At 38.6% G+C, this 22,244-nt stretch overlaps 2 protein-coding genes across 5 annotated transcripts in view; both read right to left on the minus strand.

Annotated features, from left to right (window-relative positions):
* The window catches only part of agbl4 (AGBL carboxypeptidase 4), a 442,148-nt gene that overhangs the window by 75,226 nt on the left and 344,678 nt on the right, over positions 1-22,244 (minus strand). The window lies entirely within an intron of this gene.
* The window catches only part of bend5 (BEN domain containing 5), a 68,467-nt gene that overhangs the window by 6,335 nt on the left and 39,888 nt on the right, over positions 1-22,244 (minus strand). The window contains exons 3-7 of one of the 3 annotated variants that reach the window (XM_044130244.1): positions 9,979-10,145; positions 8,896-9,026; positions 6,844-7,339; positions 4,212-4,360; positions 40-253 (exon numbers count right to left, since the gene is read on the minus strand). In XM_044130244.1, the coding sequence (XP_043986179.1) occupies positions 40-253; positions 4,212-4,360; positions 6,844-7,339; positions 8,896-9,026; positions 9,979-10,129 (1,141 nt within the window). In that variant the 5' untranslated portion in view covers positions 10,130-10,145. Of the gene's footprint in view, positions 1-39; positions 254-4,211; positions 4,361-6,843; positions 7,340-8,895; positions 9,027-9,797; positions 9,876-9,978; positions 10,262-22,244 lie in introns of those variants that run through there. The other 2 variants (XM_044130243.1, XM_044130245.1) reach the window with 2 other exon arrangements.

Consider the following 22,244-nt stretch of genomic DNA (forward strand, 5'->3'; position numbering starts at 1 on the left):
TTTAAAAAAATGTAAAGTTAAGACTTTAACTGAGCTTACCTCTGACTATTTTCAGCTTGCTGGGTGACAGTGGAGGTTTGGGCAGGGCGTCTTTCTTCTTTTTGGTGGCCACACCCGTGACACTACGGTTTTTGAGGGTTTCAGTGCCCCAAATCATCACAGCGAGGTTCTTTGTGAACTTTGAATCTCCCTGGGTCCTCTGAAGCTGGTGCCATTTCTCTTCCTCCACCCAAATCCCACCCCCAAGATGTACCTGCAGACAACATATAGCAGAAGCAAGTACAGTCAGGTTGGGTTTGTTTTTGGGTGAATGGGAAAATTAAAAAAAAGCAAACACACAATTATGATGTACTTTTTAAAGTTTCAAGCAAAGTATTCATACATTTATGGAGGAATTTTAAACAGAGCTAAGTTGTAAAATCATAAATCTTTGATTCTCATGAACTAAGGTGGTGGCAGCATGCTATTTTGCTATGGATGCAAAATAGCATGTCCCTGCTATTTTTCTTTAGCAGGGACATGAAGGCTAGTCAGAGTTGACGGAAAAATGGATGGTATTAAATACAGAGCAATTCTGGAAGAAAACGTGTTAGAGGCTGGAAAAGAATGGAGACCGGGGCAAACAACTACCACAAATATCGTACACCAAATCTACAAGAAGATGGTGTCAAGTATGCGTCAGTGTCAAACTCCAAACCTACACCAGTTTACAAATCTGTTTGCAGCTGCCTACAATCTGACCGTCTGAGCGTTAAATTTTCCATAAAGATTTGCACCAGCTTTTCTTCAAGATAAAAACTTGGTTATGCAAAGCATTGACCCGGAGAGCCTGAATAATTTTTGTTTGAAAAACGTTTTGTAAACCTTGTATCAGTTTACTTTTATTTCATAACAACCTACAATTTATCATAATCCTATCATAAAAATGTTGGTGCCGAGTTATGACATGAATAAATGTCCAACAGTTTAAGTGGTTTGAATACTTGAAGCTGCTTTATGCCAACGATCGTTATGGCAACACAGGTCATTATGCCTATTTGCAGCAGAAAGCCATGTGACCCCAACATTACAGTTCCTATAAGGATGTCACTTGATCTTTTTCCCCTCACTTCAGTCTAGTAATGATTTTAACCTTTCTTTAAAATAAAAAGAAAATGCTGCAACAGCCATTGACAGATCCCATATGTTTTTTAAAAAAGTATTTCTTCACACTGAGAAACTTGAAGGCTGGATGTGTGACCAATTTAAAATCTATAAGGCTTTGGTATCAGCTCAGGTTACAGCATTAAACAAGATGGACCAGTGAAGCAGCGATGATAAGTGTGTTGTCCTGTTGTTGGCCCAACACTCGTTTGTAATTCTTCGAGTGGCACTAATCCCTCTAAGAGAAATCAGCCCTGAAGAATCCTGGAGAGCAGCGTCTGAGCTGATGTTGAAACGCCGGCTTCAAATAAATCTACTGTAATACAGTCGAGCTTCCAGAGTATCGGCAACTTGATTTATTTTACAAAATGCCTCTCGTATCGAAGGCTAGTTATGGTTTTAAAGAGTAATAGTTTGGTTAAAACTCTGGGGGACTTGTAAACAATAAGTCCAACCTACGTAGAGACACATTTAAACTAGTAAAACATGCATTTCATCTTTTATATGGTTGCCAAATTTAAAACCAAATATTCTAAACACAACTTTTTAAAAATTATTTTATTATATTATTATTTTTTGTTTGTTTTATTTATTGCAGCCAGTCTCAAGGATATTTTCTTATCATAACAAAAACCATAGTCACTTTAGACCGAAGCCCCAAATAGGTCAGACAGGCAGCCTATAGCAGCTTCTTACAGACTTTGTTTTAAAGTGCTGAAGTTCCTGCGAGCTCTTAGTCTGTCTTAAACAATTCAATTCCTTTTTTAAATAGGAAAATAAACATTTTATTGCCTAAAATGAGTTAACAGTATTCATGAGCCTAGTGAAGCTAAAACTTTCCCACCTGAGGAGTTTTGGGTAAAACATATTTACAGACAAATGTGTCTTTAAATTAAATGTATATATATTTTTGCCCTGTTATGGCTTATTTTATGCTCTGAATGTTGCTTTTTAGCAAATGGCCCTTTTTGAGTCTATGTACTCCAGTTAACGATTCATCTATTACTAAATTTATTGACAATTATTTCAATAACTGATTCATCATAATCCGATTAATTGTTTCAGCCCTAGAAACAATTAATCGAGCTGAAACAGAAATAAAGAACTAAATGAAAAACAGTGATGTTTGAACATTGTTGTCATTCTGACACACAGTCGGGTACAACTGCTACTTCTGTTTAATGTAGAAACAAACTTTTAGCATTATTTCTTTGTCAAAATGACTTTAAATTTATCATCTCATTGTTATGTGCATGCAATAATGTGCGGATTAAACCAAACAGTGAATCAAAACCTTTACGATTGCACTACCAATAATTTGAAGCCCACATAGAACTTGAATTAAAAACAGTGAACAACAACATGAAGTAAATACTAAATGTTTTAGGAGTTCTGCTACTTGATCTGTGCAGCACTGAAGTTGCTGTAGGTAATGTATCCACTTAGACCAGACTGTTTTAAAGGGAGGCCAATTTCACCTGCTATAAAGTAAACAAACTCGGGTCGCAGCTTTGATTACCTACAATATCACTTAGCCTGTCGCTCTCCACACAGTGTGAGTGAACATTGAATAAATCACTGCAAAACAGGGAAAGCTGATTGCCAGGCCAGGGGGACTGACTTGGTCTTAAAGGTGAGCTAAAGCAGCAGGGGGCAAATGTGTGTCTGTTTTCCTTCTCTATTCTCTTATCACTGTAAAGTCTTTAGGCCAGAGTCCAAAAAGCTTTTCCCTCTGAGGCTAATGTGCTTTAGGCTGCAAGCCAGCAGACAAGCTTTTTACTGGCCTTAAGTTAGACAACCCTGTTTTCATCCTCCCAGCCCTGTTGCTCTTGTTTATCTCTTTCTCACCATCTATCCCTCCTCCTTTCCTTTCCAAACCTCCCTTTGCACTCTCACTAGGTCTAACCTGTCAGTCACTTTAAAGTCTTCTCGTGCAAATAATTAATATGGGTTCCCTGATGTAGGAGCGTTCTAATTTGCAAGTGTTCTTCACGCTTGAAGTGGCCACGGACCCAAGAGCTTGTAGTGCCCCCCTCGTTCTTCCCCTCCCATCATCAGAGACAGGGCGGCTGGTTGAGTTACAGCAGTGGGGGAAGTAAAGAACCCTAACAGGCTAATAAACACTGATGATGCTGGCTGGGCTTGCAGGAACAATAATAATCTTCTCAACCTTGTTTACCTGCTAGGACAGGGCAGCAAAGGGGAAAGGACTGATCAGCGACGACAGCATGTTGCACAGTTTGTGGTTGTTAACAGGGAATGCAGCGTTTCCTACAGAAATCAGCCCACTTTCCACGGTCACGCACAAGCAAATGGCCAAGAATACCAAATCAAGAAGGGAAAGTTATTAGGGGTAGTTAGAGTCATGTTCAACTTTTGCAGCAAACACACCACGGCTTCACTGAAGTCAGACTTTTAGAGTGCCAAAATTATCCGAATGTAAACTATAACTAAATAAATCAACCTAAAAAAAGAATTTATTCACAGTTAATAAAATATATGCTAATTACATCTAAATCTAATTAAATTCTGAATAATCCTATTAATTCAGTATTTCTTAAGTAATCTTATTGATATTTTTCTGCAGGGTTCCACATAACACCTAAATGCATATCAGCAGAGTAAATCCACTTCACATCAAGTAGCTTCACTAGAGCCGTATCAGCTTCAGCCTCTGGCTTTGATTGGTTAAATTCATGAATAGCACGCTCATAAATTTACACTAAATCACAAATATGAAATATTCTATGGATAGAATATTTCTTAATACATATTTGCTAAACGATAAATTAAATAAATAATTTATGCAAGTATATTCTTATTCAGATGGGTTTAATTATCTCACTAAAGAACATGTCACTGCTTCTACGTCGTCTTCCTAGTTCCAAATTATGAATGTAGGGGACAGAAGAGCAGGCAACTAAAAACTAGACGTTTTACACAGAACATTCTAATTCCTTGTGCAAAATTAGTTTAATTTATGATTAGATGAAAAAATTAATCTTTACGGGTGACACCAAGCTAACGAATAAAGTGCTGAAATAAACTTTTGGCCCAGTCGGACTCACCTTCCCATCGTTGCAGGTGTACACCGTTCTGGGTGAGGGCGAATAGCTTGAACTTGTGTTAGCTTCTTCCCTGCACGTCTCCTGGGCCTCAACTATTGGTTCGACCACTTCAGCCTTGATTGTCTGAGTGCCATTGTCGTGCATAGGCTCTAGGAGACAAAGGTGACATTCAACACCACAGAGTCTTCATATTCTGGGTCTTCATTTCCAGCCATACGCCATTTCCTGATGGTTAGTAAATGTGAATATAAACATATAAGGAAAGACGTTTTGGTACAGCTGGAGCAGCTCGTTTGTTTGTTTCCTGTTTTTGTTCTGGTTTACCCTGTGGTCTGACATAGTAGCTAAGCTGTGCTGGTAGCAGGCCACGCTAAGCTCCAGTGCAGCTGATGAGTTTTAATATCAGTCAATGATGCACTTTATTCCCAGACTGACAGACTCCCAGGGTGCTCTAATCTGTAGCCGAACCATTAGATGGTCCAACCAGCTTCTGTTTGCATATGCAGGGAGTCTAATCTAAACACCAGCTCAGCTTTGCACACTGCTTTATGACACTACTAATATCTCTACTCCAAGTACATTTTAAAATCTTTTGGTGCAAGTCTTATCTTACATAAATATTTCACTTAAAACATAAAGAAGGGCCCTGTACAGGCTTGTGATAATTGAAACAAATAAAATCTATTTGAAACATCTATTTTTTTAAGTTAGTTTTTCACTCAACTAAATGTCCTGCACAGGTGAATAACAAATATTCAAACCTAAGAGAATCAACTCATTGAAGTCTCAGCTTGACACCTCGGGATTCTTGATGAATGTTTTGTAACAAATAAAACAAAATACAAATTAATAATGTTTTTTGTAACGTATTTTAAATGGACGAGCGCTGCTTTTCAATAATTTCTCAGTAGCCAGTTCTTTCTTTCCGTGTCTTCACGTGCTGTTTGTCACGGTTAAAGCAGACTCTTCGACAACCTGAAGTAGTTTTGAAGAAAAATACTTACAGCTAAAACTAATTTTTCAAACCTCGGCCAGATTTAGATTTAACGTAATCTGAACTTGACCAACATGTTTTCTTTCTGACTGTGAATAACGTAGTTGTTCGTTCAAATGTAATATTACAATATGCAGTAAATTACAGTAAGAATTAATTTATAAATTTGACTTATATTTTTTGTAAAAAAAAAAAAAAAAAAAGAAAGAGCATGGCTGAAAGTATTCATAAGTACTTCACATTGTGAGTGTGTGTGAAAATGTTCTATGCAACTCTGAATAGTCTTTGTTGTTCTAAAGCTCAGTAATTACACGGCATTTTAGGAACAGCTGTTTTCTTCAAACATCATTTCTCTGCTGTGGCTCAGTGAGGACCTGTGGCTGCTCACAACTCAAAGGACTGTGTATGTGCAATGGCCACAGGGTAAAAAATTCACCGTCACAGGCATTCAGGATGTGGGCCAAACCAGAGGCAACATCTCAGAACAGACACCAAGCAGATACTGATGGACTCCATAGAGACAAACCAAAGAGGAACCTGGTTCTCTGAGTGAGCAACACAAAATTCTGCTGGGCCTTTTTTTATAGTCAGATGAAGCAAAAAGATTATTGTCTGTGTAAGATAATGCAGCCTTGAAGCAATCAAACCCAAGAAACAAGCTCGGTGGCGGGAACACAGAACGTTGAGTGTTTTTCAGCTAATGGGAATCTAAGCAAAGTAAAATGTCATAAAAAGGAAGACGACATCAACATCATCAACTAGTCTGCAAAGAAGCTTTGTCTTGGGGACCAGTGGATGTTTCATCATAACAGTGACCCAAAACACAAAGCTTAAATGGTGAAGAAACTGTTAGCTGAGAAAAAAATATTAACGATTCCAATAAGGAAAATGTGAAAGGCGCTAAAGATTAGAGACTTGGAGCTCATTGAAAAATATTAATGGTCAAAGATAATAATGGAGACCTGCAAAAAGCTGGTCAGTAATTAGGGCATTCAATTAATGTAGTGGCTAATAAAGGCTTTTCCAGTGATTATTGCAAAGAGTATGAATAATTTTTTACATGGGATTTTATGTTGGAAAGTAACTTATTCTTTCCACAATGATACCCCAGGTACATCATCTTATTTTTCAGAGATGTCCATCTTCTATCCAATCAGAAAATAACTTATTGCTAGACTAACAATAAGCAAATGTTTATCAAAATAGAATCCAAAATCCATTCATTTTGGGGATATAAAGAACTTCTATTCTGACATGCAGACAGCATTATTTTCTTTTCAGGTACTTTTCCTTCTGGTCCTCCATAAGCAACTTGTTAATGTTCTTCTCTTTGTGCTATCGAATGCATTTATTTTTAATTCTTAAATTAAATTAATTGTTTTAATTTAAATCATGCTGAAAACCTGTTATCAGGCTGCCAGTACCTTCCTGCAGAACAAACCAAACTGCACACACATCCATCATCTGCCTTAAAAGTCAGAATTAGCTTCTCAACACAAACTAAGAATGTGTTCGTGTGAGTTTGACAAAAACTTCCGATAATAGCTGCGTTAACTTTTCTGACAAAAACATAAATCATCAGAGTACCACATGTTGTGGACGGCTGTGTGTCTTGAGTGCATGCTCTTGTTTTCTCACCGCTGCCCAGTCTCATGAGGAGCACATCCTGCAGCCTCCTGTTGAAGTCCCTCAGTTCTTTGACTTCTGTCAGCAAGCTGCCGTATTCCTTCAGCTTCTTGGCCTGCTGCACCAGCTGCCTGCGGGTTCTCTCCAGCTCCTGCTGCAGTCTCCTCATCTCCTCCTCCTGCTGCCTGTAGCTGTGAACCAGCTCCTCGTACAGAACCCTCGGAACGACTGCCGCCACTACCTCCGACACACAATGCGTGTCCACCTCCAAATGTTGCTGCTGCTGGTGATGATGATGATGGTGATGATGATGATGTTGCCGGTGCTCTGCCTCCATTTCTTCCTCTTCATCATCTGCGTCCTCTCCCTCCTCAGCCAACCGGTCCTCATCCAAGTCCTCCTCACCTTCCATGTAGGAGTTGGCAGCATTTCTTTCCAGGCGAGCCACTACTGCGGCGAGGCTCTTGGAGGAGTTAGAGAGGGGCTTTCCATGGTCTTGAGAAAGGGCCTACACGAAATAGCAGGTCAGAAACGGTATGGGACAGATACAGGACATTTCAACTGCGACCAATAGCAAACTGAGCAAGATAGATATGAAACTGTAATGACACAAGTCCAATCCTAACACCACAAACAGGTCATGTCCGATTTAAGAACTGAGTTATACTAGAGATGGATGATTTTCGGAAATCCTGACTCCGCAATATATTTGTTTTGTATTTTGCTTTGATTATCCAGATTTTTCTCCTTCCTCTGTTTTCCATCACCATTTTGTCCCCACTGATCTCCCTGTGCTTTGGCATCCTACTCACTCAGCTACATATCAGGTGTTTATTACTGAAATTCCTCAAGGAAAATTTATATACCTCGAAGCTTCGTGAAATTATGTTTTATTATTTAGCGCAGAGAGAGACAATTACTTGATTAATCATAAAAATTAACCATAGAGTACTCAATTACTAAAATATTCTTTTACAAGCTCTACTCTGTTTTTCTAAGACAGTCTCATAAAGAGGGTTGTCCATACTTTTCTTGATTTTATGTAAAATCCTTTGTTGCGTCATCATCTCCAGAGGTTCCAGAGTCATGCTGAGAACAGAACCAGAACAGAACCAGCCTTCTTGATCAAGTTGTTGAGCCTTTTAGGTCCTTGGCTCTGAAGCTTCTGCCTCAACAGATGACGGCAGAAGAGATGATGCTCTCAACAACAGACTTACAGAAGATATGCAGCATCTTGCTGCAAACCTTAAAGGATCTTAGCTTCCTCAAAAAGTCCAGTAGGTAACAAGAGAATTTTTTTTTTATAAAGTGCCTCGAGATGACATTTGTTGTGAACTTCCACTTTTCCAAAATCCCATAAAATTGACAGAATTATAAAATTTCTTTAAAAAAAATCTTAGCCGATAGAAAAACATATATTGCATTTTCTACTCTCAATATCTAATGTGGTCAGGCCTAGAAACATAAAATACTTTTGTGAAATTAAGTAATTTTCAACATAGGACGTATAGGAAAAATGATAAATCCACATCAGTCTATATAGAGACATAGAAGAGCCTGCAATCTGTTTGTTTTGACTGCAGATCTCAGTAGGACCAGAAGAGAGGAGTCACAGAGTTCTGTGATGAGCCGCTCAGCGGATTTGCCGGTGAAAGGGCAGCTGTCCAGAGTGCTGAATTTGTGTTAATCCAGCATATGGTAAAAATAGCGTAGGGGATTTTGGATGTCAGCCAAGTTTATGGAAATGTAATATTAAACATCAAAAGACAAATGGAAGAAAAGCAAGACAATTATACATGGCAATGTCAAATATGTAAACATCAGCCATGACTTAAAACTGATTAGGGGAAGTAAAGAGTGGTAATTAACTATAATCTGACTAATAGATCTCATATTTTATTATCTTAATGTTTTAAGACTTATAGGTTTATACTGGAAGTGCATAATAAGGAAAAAACTATGCTCTTGTTTCTAATATATGACCTGGTTTAAATACATAAATTATTCATCTACAAAAACATCTGATGCAACACAAATCAGCCAGTTTACACAGGTTCAGCCTACCTTTTTATGCCTCAGTGGTAATCTCTCTTCTCCGAAATTGTTCTCGATAGACTTTCCTGAATTCCTGATGGACATCTTGGGAATTTTCATCTTTTTTTGGATTATACTGTCTTCAAATTCTTCTACTGTATCTGCAAAGTCGTTTAGAAAAGTTGCATGCATTTGTAATGAAAGTTGAAAGCAGTCTATCAAAAAGAACAACCCCAACGTTGCTTTGCCCCTTATTTTGACCTCACAAAACTAACTTCAGCAGTATAGAGGGGAAGCTTTTCGGTGGACTGCGGTATGAGCTTTGACATTGTCCTCATCTCGCAGCCCATGCAGTTCAATTTCAGAATTAAGGACGCAGCTAAACTTCTATTACAAAAGAAAAACGACTGTGCGTAAATATTATTTTTACTAGAGCAGGATAACGTTCCGCTTGTACTGCTCTCACATTATCATTATGTTTCCAAACGGACGGGACTTTGTCAGGCTGACTGATGGATAGACGTGTCACACGGAAATGACTGCAGCACCGCAAACTCTGTAGCACAAAGCCACAGCAGCTAACAGGCTAACCGCATCACAAAAGCTTTCGGGCTGTCACAAATCCACACGGGAGCTCTCATAAAATGACAGATGAAAGAATGCGTTCATAATATGGTGATAATACCATGTCCGCTTTCATTCAGCGTCTCGTAGTTAGCATGCTAACGTAAGCTAGCGGGGTTAGCTTCCTGGTGTAAACAATTGCTTTGGCTAGACGGCGTTGAATAATACCCATATAAACCACTAATTATCATTTACAGAAGAAGAACAGATTAACAACAGAATGAAGGGCTACACGAATAAAAACCTGCAAAGCACCGACAAGCTATGACAGCCTCCTGAAGTTAGCAAACATTACTAGCATGCCTTACTAGCTAGAGCGGAGGACGTTGTTGTTGCTGTCAGATTCCAGCTGATCACGTCCTGACGGATCCACCGAAAACACTCGCTTTGACAGCTCTGCTACCCACACGCACGGGATAGTTAGTTGTTCCGTCAGATAAAACGAGCATTAAACCCGATGTCGTCCGGGTGTAAGGAGGAGTAACTTACCTGCAAGGGCAAGGATCTGTGCTTCGCACGGCTGGCCTGCGCAGCCATTCTCTTCAGTTCTGTGGACCAGATACACCTTCTGATTATCAAAATCTGTTCTGTGCAGAGGTCTGAAATCTTCGATGGTTGAAACGGGTAACGCGTAGCACATATCGTCTTCAAAGAACCTAACAAAAGCATACATTATTTAGTTCTCTTTGGTCCTACACTTTGGATATGGTTGACAGTTTTTCCTCACAAAGTATTAAAAAAAAAATACACTCATGGGGGTTGGGGATGGTGTCGGCGCTCGGCTACTCTTGCCTGGTCCACATCACCAGGGTAGATCAAGGCAAAAGTAATAGACATAACTTTAATCTTAGAAATAATCCTTTACATGTTTGTTGTGTTCGCTAATTTTAGAATTCCTACAAATATTTATTTTAAAACGACATTATTTTCTCGGACAGAAATATTAGGCAGGTATGAGATTCTCACCATATTATAACATGAAGTAAAAATGCCTCGATTTTGATATTTACACGTTTTATTTCCAAATACCAAATTGTAATTGTAATACAAACAGTTTCCCTTTCTCTTGTAAAAAATTGACATTTAAATTAATAAAATTTTTATATTCTGTTTCAAATTATGTGAAGATTACCACAGAACAAAAAAAAGTTCTTTCCAATTTATTATTTAACCACAAAACAAATAATAATGGACAAAAAAGATCAATTAAAACATACCTAATGAGTTTGGATGAAATTAGAACCAGACTTTAAAATTTTTTTTTTAATGAAATACAGATAGTAGAAAGTCATTAAAGTTTTATGTTTTGTTTTCCAACTAAAGTGGACCCTGTTTCAGAACTGCAGGTATGTCCAAGAACTCTGAGGCAATAAAATAAATAAAATGACTCTTTCTATTTGTATATAACTGCATTTGTCTGCATATTTTTAGCACAATGATTAATGATTAATGGGTTAAACTTAAATTTGTTTAAAAATGCACATTTGAATTTTTTAGATAATAGAATGAGCAATAATTTTTGGAAATACACACATTACCCTATAATTAACTAATTAACAAATTTTCGTTCTGGATGTAAAAAATGCTCAAATATAATTCCAAGCTTTTCCAAACAGCATAGAAACCCCATGATTTAGAACCAATTGTGGTACAATGCTGCGACAGACTGGCGACCTGTCCAGGGTGAAACCCACCTCTCGCCCGGAACGTTAGCTGGGGATGGGCACCAGCAACCCTCCTGACCCCATTAGGGACGAAGGGTGTATAGAAAATGGATGGATGGATGGATGTGGTACAATGTACAAAACCAGCTGAAATTTTGATAAAATGTCCTCTCTAAAAAAATCAAATAAATTTAGTGATCAGAGAGGACATTTCAAGCTCAGGAGTAATTAAAAATAATCTATCTGGACACCAATTACCTCTCAGTTTGTCTTCTAAGGGTACCATGTAATGGAACTTCAGTGAGGAAAGTTCCCAGGATGATTACCTGCCCAGTTAGATGTGATTGGTCCCTGTGTTCATTCATGTGGTTCCTGCTCCTCATCTGTCCCTTGTATCACACTTAAAGACAGCTGACAGAAATGAACTCTTTGTTATTGTAAGACAGCCAGGTGGTTTCTACAACAGGATGGATTTCTCTCAGTTGTTACTCTAATAGAGGGCACCACAGTCGATAAATGACACTAACAATTTCGTTCTGCTTCGGCTGCTGTAATTGAAAAGCGACTGATGCAGAACAATATGGAGGTTTTTTCTGCCTTTCTCTGATATGTGTTTTGTGGTTTCAGGCATTTATTTAGTTATGATTATTCCAGTTTCAAATGCCAACTTCTTCATGATGTTTGTTCACTGTGCTGTGTAACAGGTCCAAGAGTCAGATATACAAGAGAGTTTCAAAAACAAAACAAAAATGATGATTTAATTACTCTAAATGTCTTATTTATTTATGCAATTTAGGATGTGGGCTGCACAGTGGCACAGTTGGTAGAGCTGTTGCCTTGCAGCAAGAAGGTCCTGGGTTCGATCCCCGGCCCGGGGTCTTTCTGCATGGAGTTTGCATGTTCTCCCTGTGCATGCGTGGGTTCTGTCCGGGTTCTCCGGCTTCCTCCCACAGTCCAAAAACATGACTGTCAGGTTAATTGGTCTCTCTAAATTCTCCCTAGGTGTGAGTGTGTGTGTGAATGGTTGTTTGTCCTGTCTGTTTTCTGTGTTGCCCTGCGACAGACTGGCGACCTGTCCAGGGTGAACCCCGCCTCTCGCCCGGAACGTTAAAATATATGCTGGGAATAGGCACCAGCAACCCTCCCGACCCCATTAGGGACAAAGGGTGTCTAGAAAATCGATGGATGGATTTAGGATGTTTTGAGCAGTGGTCATTTAGTTGAAGTTTTATAACTGAACACATTCAATTACAATCACAAAAGGTGTGTGTGTGTGTGTGTGTGGGCGTGCGTGTGTGTGTGTGTGTGTATTTATATATATATATATATATATATATATATATATATATATATATATATATATATATATATATGTTTTTTTCATTAAATATCCATAGGTTTAAATATGTTATAACACACAAGCTGTGTTAAGACAGCTTGTGTTAAGGGTGGCTTAATTTTTGAGCAATTAATACTTCCCGCATTTGGTTATTTAGAAGATTTTCATCAAATGGAAATTTCATTCCCTGCCAAAATGAAAGACACTCAAAATGTCAGATGCTGTGTGCTCTTTTTGTGTTGTGTGTTTGTTTTTCTCCATTACGTGAATTAAATTCACAGCTGCTATTCATTTACTAAACCCCGAATGCTCCGGTTTCAATAATTAGTCATGCACAAAAAAAATAAAAAAATAAAAATCCACTCTTATTTTGCTCTAAAATATTGGCATGCTAATTAGCCGATGATAAAGCTATTCATTAAAATGCGAGCAGCAACTAAAGATAAAAATTGAGCAGCCTTATCTGCGTGAGGAAGTTGATCGGCTAAAAGCTCGAGTCAGGACAGAAGCCAGACATCATGTCCTGTCTATTAGCTCCACACTGCCAGGCTCATCTATCTTTATTGGTCATCCATTAGCCTGCATTAAAGGGAGACATGGGATAATAGCAGTAATGATGCCGATGATGAAATTAGACACACGTCATCATTGCAGCCTTGCGACTGGAATCATAAAGAGGTCCCGCAGACAGACGGACAGATGGAACCGCAGCTGAAGTTAACAACGCCTGTATGCGTCGCATGAGAGACAAGAAACAGACAAATGAAGTGTAAGATAAAATCTCACATAGGAGTACAGTGAAAAGTACTTGAAAGTGAGCATGAAGTGTGCAATGTGAGAGAGCTGATGGAGAGAAAGCACCTGTTCCAGTCTGCAGACCGGACAGATGCTGGTACAGGTGGGTGCGTGAGGATTGTTGGCATGACGGGCACTCAGGCAGCCAGGTTGCAAACAGACCCAGCAGTGAGACAAAACCATCGTTTAACGACGAGGATGAGAAAACTTTCCTGATGAATCCTCTGAGTTTGCTGCAACACGAAGACGTGCTTGTCTGGTTTCGAGATGATGAGTTCACTTTCAGAATCCATCACTACTGTTTACCGTCCATTTTTCAGTTTTATTCAAAGGCATCCCAGACTTTTGCTTATTATGCCTCTTAATTAGGTGTTCAAGATTTCCTAATCAGCCATGAAGAAAGCATCCACCCATTTAAAAAGTGATAGTCCATGAAATGAACACCACTGCCTCACACGAACACACCAGGCACTGTGGCGGCAGGGCCTGAAAACAAACCTTTAACTGAAACAGAGGCACAGACTCGGCGAATAAATCCTTCAATATGTATTTAGAAGAGCATCGGCAGTAGCCCCTCTGCCATGCTGTGCATACTTAGTGATTCACCCCAGAGACATTGATCTTCTTCATAAGGGACATAATGACCACCAGAGAAATACTGATCATATTTCAGCACCAATCAATTCAGTTCATTAGGGCCGCTTTACCTCCTGCTACAGACCTGTATTGATCCCACCACTGTCACCAGACTGTTATTCTCTGCTAACTAGATAGAAAACTTGCAAAACTGTTATTTATGCAGTCAACAATCGACCACAGGGAACAGACAAGCATTAAACCTGTATAAAAAACAGGCTTCTTTGTGGTAAAAAACATCCATCTTTTTCCTTTCCATGTTTGCAACAACAATGTCAAACAAATCACGAGAAGTTTGGAAAGTATCAAACCTGCCACCAGGTTTTAGAGAGAATTTTTCCCACCGTCTCTTCTCTAATCTTCACTTATCTGGAAGCCAGGCGAGCTGCAGCACATGTATGGTGGGCAGCTTTGGTGTGTTAGGATGCTGCTCATCTTAATGCCGGTTTTTTTTTGCTACCTTTTCCTTTTTTCTCTTACTTCTTCCTTCAAGGAGGCTGTCAGACAGAGATGCCAGCAGCCAGAGACCTTCTCTTTTCCGTTGCCATTGCTGACAGCAGGGAGCCGCTGGGATTGGACCGGCGACCACAAAACGCGCGTCATCCAGAGGGGTAGCCAAGCTCAAAGGTGCGCAGCATCTGACAGATAATAGCGGATAAAATCGGGGCCAACCAGCAGCTTGCTTCTCACTGGGGTGATTAGAGATTTGTGTGGGCTAGGCTGGGTGGGGGATTGGATTATAAGGGGCGGGGGCACACTGAGGGGCAATGTGATTTGACAACTAACGGCCCGTATTTAACCACCATGCAAGCAGGAACACACACACACACACAAACACGCAAACTAAAGTCAAGGACAGACAAGGTCTCTGATCTCAAATCCCTTCACAGAATCACTGCTGCAGCTTACGGTAGACTTGGAGGAGGTGAAGATTGATTCACCTGTACAGATTCACTTATACAGAGTGAATCTGTTGCGACTTCTGTGTCTAAGAAAAGCAAATCCACAGCACAACATTTGTTTTAAAAGTTTATCTTCCAGCCAAAAATTTGGTTAATCTCTTAAGCCTAAATGAATTGATAACTTATTTCTCAAATGCAAAGTGTATCCATACCCATACAAACTTTAGTCTTGAACTCATCAGAACAGATCAATGTCTTTTGCTGAGGGTCCAGAATGGCATGTGAGAAAGTACAAGCCTGTCTTTTTTTTTTTTTTTTTTTTTTTTTTAGCTTTTTCCACAACAATTGCTTTCTTCTTGCAATTCTCTCATAAAACACAGTTGTGGGTGACTAATAGTGCTCCTGTAAACATATTTCTCATCTGAGCTGTGGATATCTCCAGTTACTGCAGGCATCTGGATACTTTTCTGATTTCTGTTGCTCTATCAGTTTAGGTGGACACTTATTTATTGGTAGGTTTACAGCTATTGCCATAATATATTCATTTTGAAATGATAAAATGACCTGAGTTTAATCAGGTGCTCACTGGTTGGGAAATTGTTAACCTAACAGTGATTTAAACTCCTCCACATCTTTCTTTCTAATCTCTCTACTCTCTGAAGAAAAAAATCAGAATTCATCCTGAGATCATTTACACCCTAGTGGACTAATTAGTAATTAGCTGATTTCTGAAGCAACTTAGTTGCACTGAATATTATTTAGAGGTATCACAGTGAGGGGGTCAGGAAAGAAATACACTGTACATGGTCCAAAGTTTGATTAGGAAAAAATAAAGTAATTAGTAATTTTCCCTCTAATAGAAGCTTTTGAGAACAACTACTTTTTGTTGGTCTTTCATTCAAAATTTCTCTGAGACACACTTAGGTTTTCGACTTGAATGTGTCACAATATGCTTTAGTGTAAAGGGTATGAATTGAATGCATAGTGTGTCACAAGCCATGCGTCTCCTTTGGTGTATTATGCATCATTGTTATGTCAGCTGCGGCAGTTGCAAGGCCCGAGGCACAAAGCTTTACAGCTGTGCCTCCTTTTCTCTGCAGCAGAAACATGTCCAGTAGAAAATGTTTCCAGAAACAGCCAAAATTCAAACACAAGGAATAACTGGACAGTAAAAAAAAACATATCCATCTGTATCATTCCTTTGTCTCCAACAGAGGTCAGTGCAAAGTCATTCAGACACAAACAAGACAGCAAGAGGACATGGTGTGCTGAAGAATTTCCAGGATTGAAGGGACGTGGAGGTTGTTTTCTGTCTGCTATTAATTTCTTGAAGATAAAGTCTGACCTGGCTGCCCACAGAAAGTCAGTTAGATTCATTAATATCCTGATGATTATTAATTTTCTTTTGAATAGTTGAGGATATGTACACAGATCTAATAGTGATTGAGGAACATAAAATGAAAAACTTCAGGTCAGGTAGATTATGTGTTTAACTGCAGATACTCAAATCTAATTATGAAGAGAAGGAAAAAAAAAACCTTCCCAAATCTGAAGCATTTCTTTTCTTCAGAAAATTGACACATTTTCCTTAAAGTTTGTACTAAGTTTTCCTTCACAGAAAAAAGTTTGTCAGCCAAGTGCCCAAATGTTGTGATAATTAGCATCCTAGGGGCTCCAGAACTAAGATGACGCAAAAGACTGCAAATATTGATCCAGTAGCTTTTAGGACTGACATTGTACCTCTACACACACACATTCAAGAGTCCAAAAAAAACTCAATCCTTCAGCCGTAACACAGAGACCAAGTGGCATCAACCTCTATTATCTAGTCCCTATGCTGCTAACACAAAAGGCTCCCTGGAACAAAAATCCAATCAGTCCTCTCCTGGAGGATTTTCTCCACAGCAGTGCTTAGCAACACTGGTGGCTCTGCTGGTGACAAAGAAATAATCTCAGAGCCCACAGCCGGCACACAGACTGTTTACTGCCTCCATCACATCGTCCTTTTAGAAGGAGGACGAACAGTCTGCGCCTCTAAAGTATATTGTCATTTCAGTGTCCTCTCAGTTAAACGCTCTCTGCCTCTCTCTCCCCCTTTTATGCATGGAAAAGCATGAAACACATGGCCGGCTGTGTGTACAGTCCGTGAAATTACCACATTTGCAACACAGGGAATATTTACTTTAAGTATTATGAATATAGGCTTGACAGAAAAGAACCATCAGGCATATAGACGGGTGACAGGTGTTAAATAATTGTTTGAAAATAAATATTTTCAGCAGTCTGTTGCCTCCAACACCCCCCCCCCTCCTCTCTGACTCATATCTCTCACAGTCCTCCATTCTTTGGTAAATTATCACACTCGTTCTCCATTCATTAGCATGCTGCTGCTTATTTAGCTACGCTGTTGAGAAAGCTTCAACAGAATCAACTGGAAAATACTCAATATGAGGCGGGCAGCGCGCACCCGTCTCCCATCCTCTGCCCCCACCCTCCCATCTATCCATCTTTTGTATTTTTTTATGTTTTTTTTTTTTTTTACTACATCAAAATGGAAGCATGGTTCCCTATAATGAGGAGGAGGGAGATAAAATATGCAAATCTACCAAGAAAGGATATAATTAGTGCAAGTAATGGGAAGTGTTGTTTTCACAGCTGTTCATTTACACAAAAGGCTGATAGCTATTTTTCATATAAATACTTTCATTCTTGCTTTAATAGCTATCCACATCTCTACATGTGTACAAAAGGGAAACAAAACGGCATCTATAACGACCATTCAGAGATTATTCCTCAGCTAAGTTCTGTAAAACAGCAGGTGGACAACATCAAAAAATCTGAATCAACTAAAATAGTGTTTGGATTCAGTTTTTAATTTTGGAGCGTTCTACAATCCGTGGTTTCAGTTCAGGGCACAGATTAGCCAGAACTATTCTACTGAAGTTTTTTTTTATGGCCCAAAGAAGTATAAGAAAATTTTGGCTTTTGGGTTTGGGTCTTTGCTGGATAAGGTGCTGGTTCTCCTCCAGCCAACATTTTGCTGTTTTATTCAGGATCTGATCAGGGTGTGGAGATTTTCCCCAACCTATTCTTTGGAATGGGTTGGAAAGTCTTTTCTTTTTTTTTCTCTTTCACTTTCTACTTCTTCCGTTTCAGTAGGTTGAAATTATAGTTAGCTATGAGCGATTGTTTATTTTCAGCACAGGATAATGGAGTGACACACAACTCAACAATAGTTGGCCTCTGCAGCAATCTTTCTTCCAACTTTTATAGTGCGAAACTATCATAATTTTGCAAGTTCTGCCGTGTAAACATTGTGTATTTAGAAAAAATACACAATGTTTACACGTCTCCTGTCTCTTGTTTTTTTGTTATAGATAAATCTTTGGGTGGTGGATGACATGGAGTTTTTTTTTTGTAAACTATTTTAAATATATATTTATGAAAATTTCAATTTCGAATAAACAAAACATTTTGAAGTTACAAATCACTCAAATCGACAACAGTGTCCTGATAAATTATTGTTATAGAAATGTATCTGGAAATGTGCCTGAACAGAAGTTAAATATCTGGTATTTTTCTAGTTAGTTGAAGACCATATGCAAGTTAATTAAATATTACATATTAAATAAAATAAGTATATTTTATTTAAAAATATATTTAAATAAAATATATTTTCATATCTAAACTTCTAAACCATTTAGTCCTTGTTTTCCATTATGAAACCTTTTGTTTCACATTGACTGCTCTCTCACACAGTGTGACATCATATCTACCCCAAACATTAATGACTGCTCGGGGCAGGAAGGCAAGAAAAGAAACACTAAGAATGCTATTATTGACTTACAGATCAGAAATATTTGGAAGCAAAATTATAAATAAGAAAAGAGATTTCAACCTAGCCTCAAAATAATGACCAGTATATATGGAAAACTCCACATTATATGGAAAGGGTGGGAAAAAAGTGCAATAAAACTGCAACTTCTCCATCAAGATCTTTGCTTTTCTTAACTTTAAAATGTGTTTTTACAAAACGATGTGTAAATGAATAGGAAATGGAAGCTTAATGAATAAATGTATGCTTTTTTTCCCCATTTTATCTAAACTCAAAGGGGAATTGGTCTGGCTGATAAAGATCAGCTGATTAAAGTCTAGACAACAAAAAAAAAAATCCTCTGACACACAAGGGGGTTACTTTCCATTTATCTGCAGGAAGAAGAAACAAAGATTAATGCACCCACACAGACATCTTTTTCTAACAAAGTAAAGTTAATAATGACACCGACTTGAAGAGTCTGTGTTTCATAAGGTTTCAGAGGGTAATACAAGCAGCTCCTGCAGACACAATGACACAAACCTCAATGCAATTAGCACAAACCAAGAAATGCACATCCTATGAAAAGCAATGGTGCTACTATAACTAGGACAAACATAGACAGTTTGTAACCTTGTATGTTTTTGTTTAGCTGAGAATTTTATCTGAGAGTGATAGAAAGATATTGGTGGAGAAATTGTATAAAACTATGCATTACCAATGTTTCCATGTCAGGGTAATTTTGTTCAAAGTAACCAACAACTATGCTGTTTTCAAGCAGACATTGTGCAAAATGTAAAAGTGATGATGAGACATCAAAGAGAAAGATGAAGTCGGGATACAAGGAAATAAAATTATCTCTGCGCACAAACAGAGATAACAAATGAAAATAAAATGAAAGAAATGAAAATAAAAGAGGTGCTTTATTTTCACTACAGTGGCAAAATAAGTGGGCTAGATTTGTTTTTAGCTTCAGGGGGTCGATTTAGCTGACAATAACAAGACAACTAAGCTGAGCCCCAACCTTTTTTTACAGCTCCTTATATTCCTAATAGTGTGCTTTTTATTAACTGTTGCCCCTCCTGGCAATCTGAGCAATTTTAAGAGCTAACCTGGTATGAAACCCCCTATTGTATCTCATATTCCAGTGAAAGCATAACCTGGATCAGACTTTTATCCCTGTTTAATTTAATGGTTAGTGTATTTTGAGAATTTTAAGGCGTCAACGCTAACTCTAGCTCTCAGCATGACAACACTGAGCACACTCTGAGCAAAATCACTGAAATTAAATCACAATGTTTAAAATTAAATTCCAATGTTCGTTATCACGAAATGTTCATTAATATTTTGGATGTTTTGCTTTAGAGTTCATGTGCTACAATATGCTGCTTCTAAATTTAAACAGATTTTAACAATCTCAAATTGGCTCAAAGACGTGTTGTGATGCTGTGGCAATCAAGCATGAACATTTTGGACATTTACAACGTTCCTTCTTAGCCTTTTTCTGTCCTGTAGATATGGTGGTCTGAACATCCAGTAGGAAGACAAGCTTTCAACTACCACATTTGTGTACTGTAGCAGATGTAAGCCCTCATTGTGAGAGCTATAATAGTAAAGGAAAGTTGTTTAAACTCAAGTTAGAATGTTACTACATTAAAATAAGTTTATTCTATTTATCTCAAATTCAAATATAGGTCAGAATGTGACTTATGACCTCAGCGATGGGGTTTCTCTTGAGCAAAACATGCATTAAACACAAAACATATCTTTAAAAGGGAAAAGCTTTAATGAAGAATATTTATATTCTGATCTGATGGGATCAGAAGGGGAAAGGAGATACAAAGACTGAATGAAAGGCAGAAAAAAAACACTGCAGGAGATCTGAGGACTGCCTATTATCTCCATGCTTCCTTGTAGCTTTAAACACATGCACTGCATGCTTCTGCGCCTATACCCAAAAGTAAGAAGGTTAGTGTGTAGACACACACCCCCACACACACACACTCAAGACACAACCGTCCTCTCCAATCGGCGCAGATCTCATAAATATGATTGACCGTTTTTTCCCTCCACTGTATGCTAAGCGTGCATAAAGGGGAAAGTGAAACTAAACAGAGGCAAGCAGAGTTAATTTAGAACAACACATTATTGGGTGCTCACAGCAGATATGGAAAAGGACAATCTAATCAATAAACCGAAAGAATGACAATGACCTCTCAAATCAATGTCTGCACCCCATTTTCTCACTGTGAAAAGACAAAGGCTCCAGTGCAGGTGCTGCTGTTGTTTTGCTTTGTGCAGTTTGCACCTGTGAGCGTGTGTTATTTGTACATGTATGGTGCTGCGGTGGAACAGTTGCCAGGACTAATCATTATTTAGCTGTGGCGAGGCTGGAAAGGTCAGCAGTCTGAAATGTCAGGCTGTGTTCAACAGGAGCCAGATGCAGTCGTGCGCTGCTCAAGTGTCCAATTAAAGAGGGCCGAGTGAGGTTTGAGTGGGTCTGGGTGTGGGAGTGTGTGTGCAACTTTGTGTGAAATGAGAAGGAGGGAGGCTAGAGATGCAGTGTGATTTTTATTTATTTTTTTTGCTTTTTATCAGCGTTTGCATGTATTAGTCCTATGGCATGTGTGGAGAATATTAACACTTTACAGAGAGTTTTGATGCTCCAGTTAGCTTTTCAACCCATAAAACCGGCTATTAATTAAACAGATCAACAGGGTCTTGACATTTGCTATCCATACATAAAAGGAAACATGCGCTTTTGGCGACATACACTATGTTGCCAAATGTATATGCTAACCTATCCAAATCAATGAATTCATATGTCGCAACACACAGAGGGTGCTCATAAATATTTGTAAAAGACTTCATTCAGTTCATTCAGGAGGTGAGTGAATTCCAACATGGTACTGAGATAGGACTATTTGGGAAATTTCTACATACTAAATATACCACATTCAGCTTTTAGCTATACTATGTCAAATTGTGACCAACTGGGAACAACAGAAACTGCAGATGTTGAAGCATAGTGTGCAGGGAGCCAACAATTTGATTGGAGAGGTGGTTACGTTGCCTTGGTGTTTTTCAGTTCTCATCCTTAGTTTGAGTGAAGGAAGGTCTGAATTTTTCAGCAAAGAAAGACATTTTGGAGACGTTCTTGCTCCCAGTGCATTGGCATTAACTCTTCATCTGGTTCCAAGAAGAGTGCGACAATACAGAAAGAAAGGTCCAAAAAGACATAGATGAGTGAAGACCTGGAAGATCTTGACTTCCGCTCAGAATAAACTAGAGCAGAGACTTCTCATCTAAGATCAGTGTCTGATGAGCTTCTGAAATATAGTTAAAAACTGCATAAAACCACACCTAAAACTCCCAGAGGAGTTGAAGCTGTGAAAAGGATGGGTCAATATTAGGTCATATTGCATTATACTGCATTATCAGATGGACACACAAGTCAGGTTCCTTTATCTCTCAAAACCAGTCTAGGATTTCTCCCATTGAGCTGAATTTCTTCAGCAGAATTTCAACTGGACCAATCAGGGCGCAGAAAGAGGAGTTGTGAAAGATGATGTCGATTTCCTGCGCTGTTAAAGAACTGTAGTCTG

This window comes from Gambusia affinis, linkage group LG10 (genome assembly GCF_019740435.1).
Source record: "Gambusia affinis linkage group LG10, SWU_Gaff_1.0, whole genome shotgun sequence".
NCBI lineage: Eukaryota > Metazoa > Chordata > Actinopteri > Cyprinodontiformes > Poeciliidae > Gambusia > Gambusia affinis.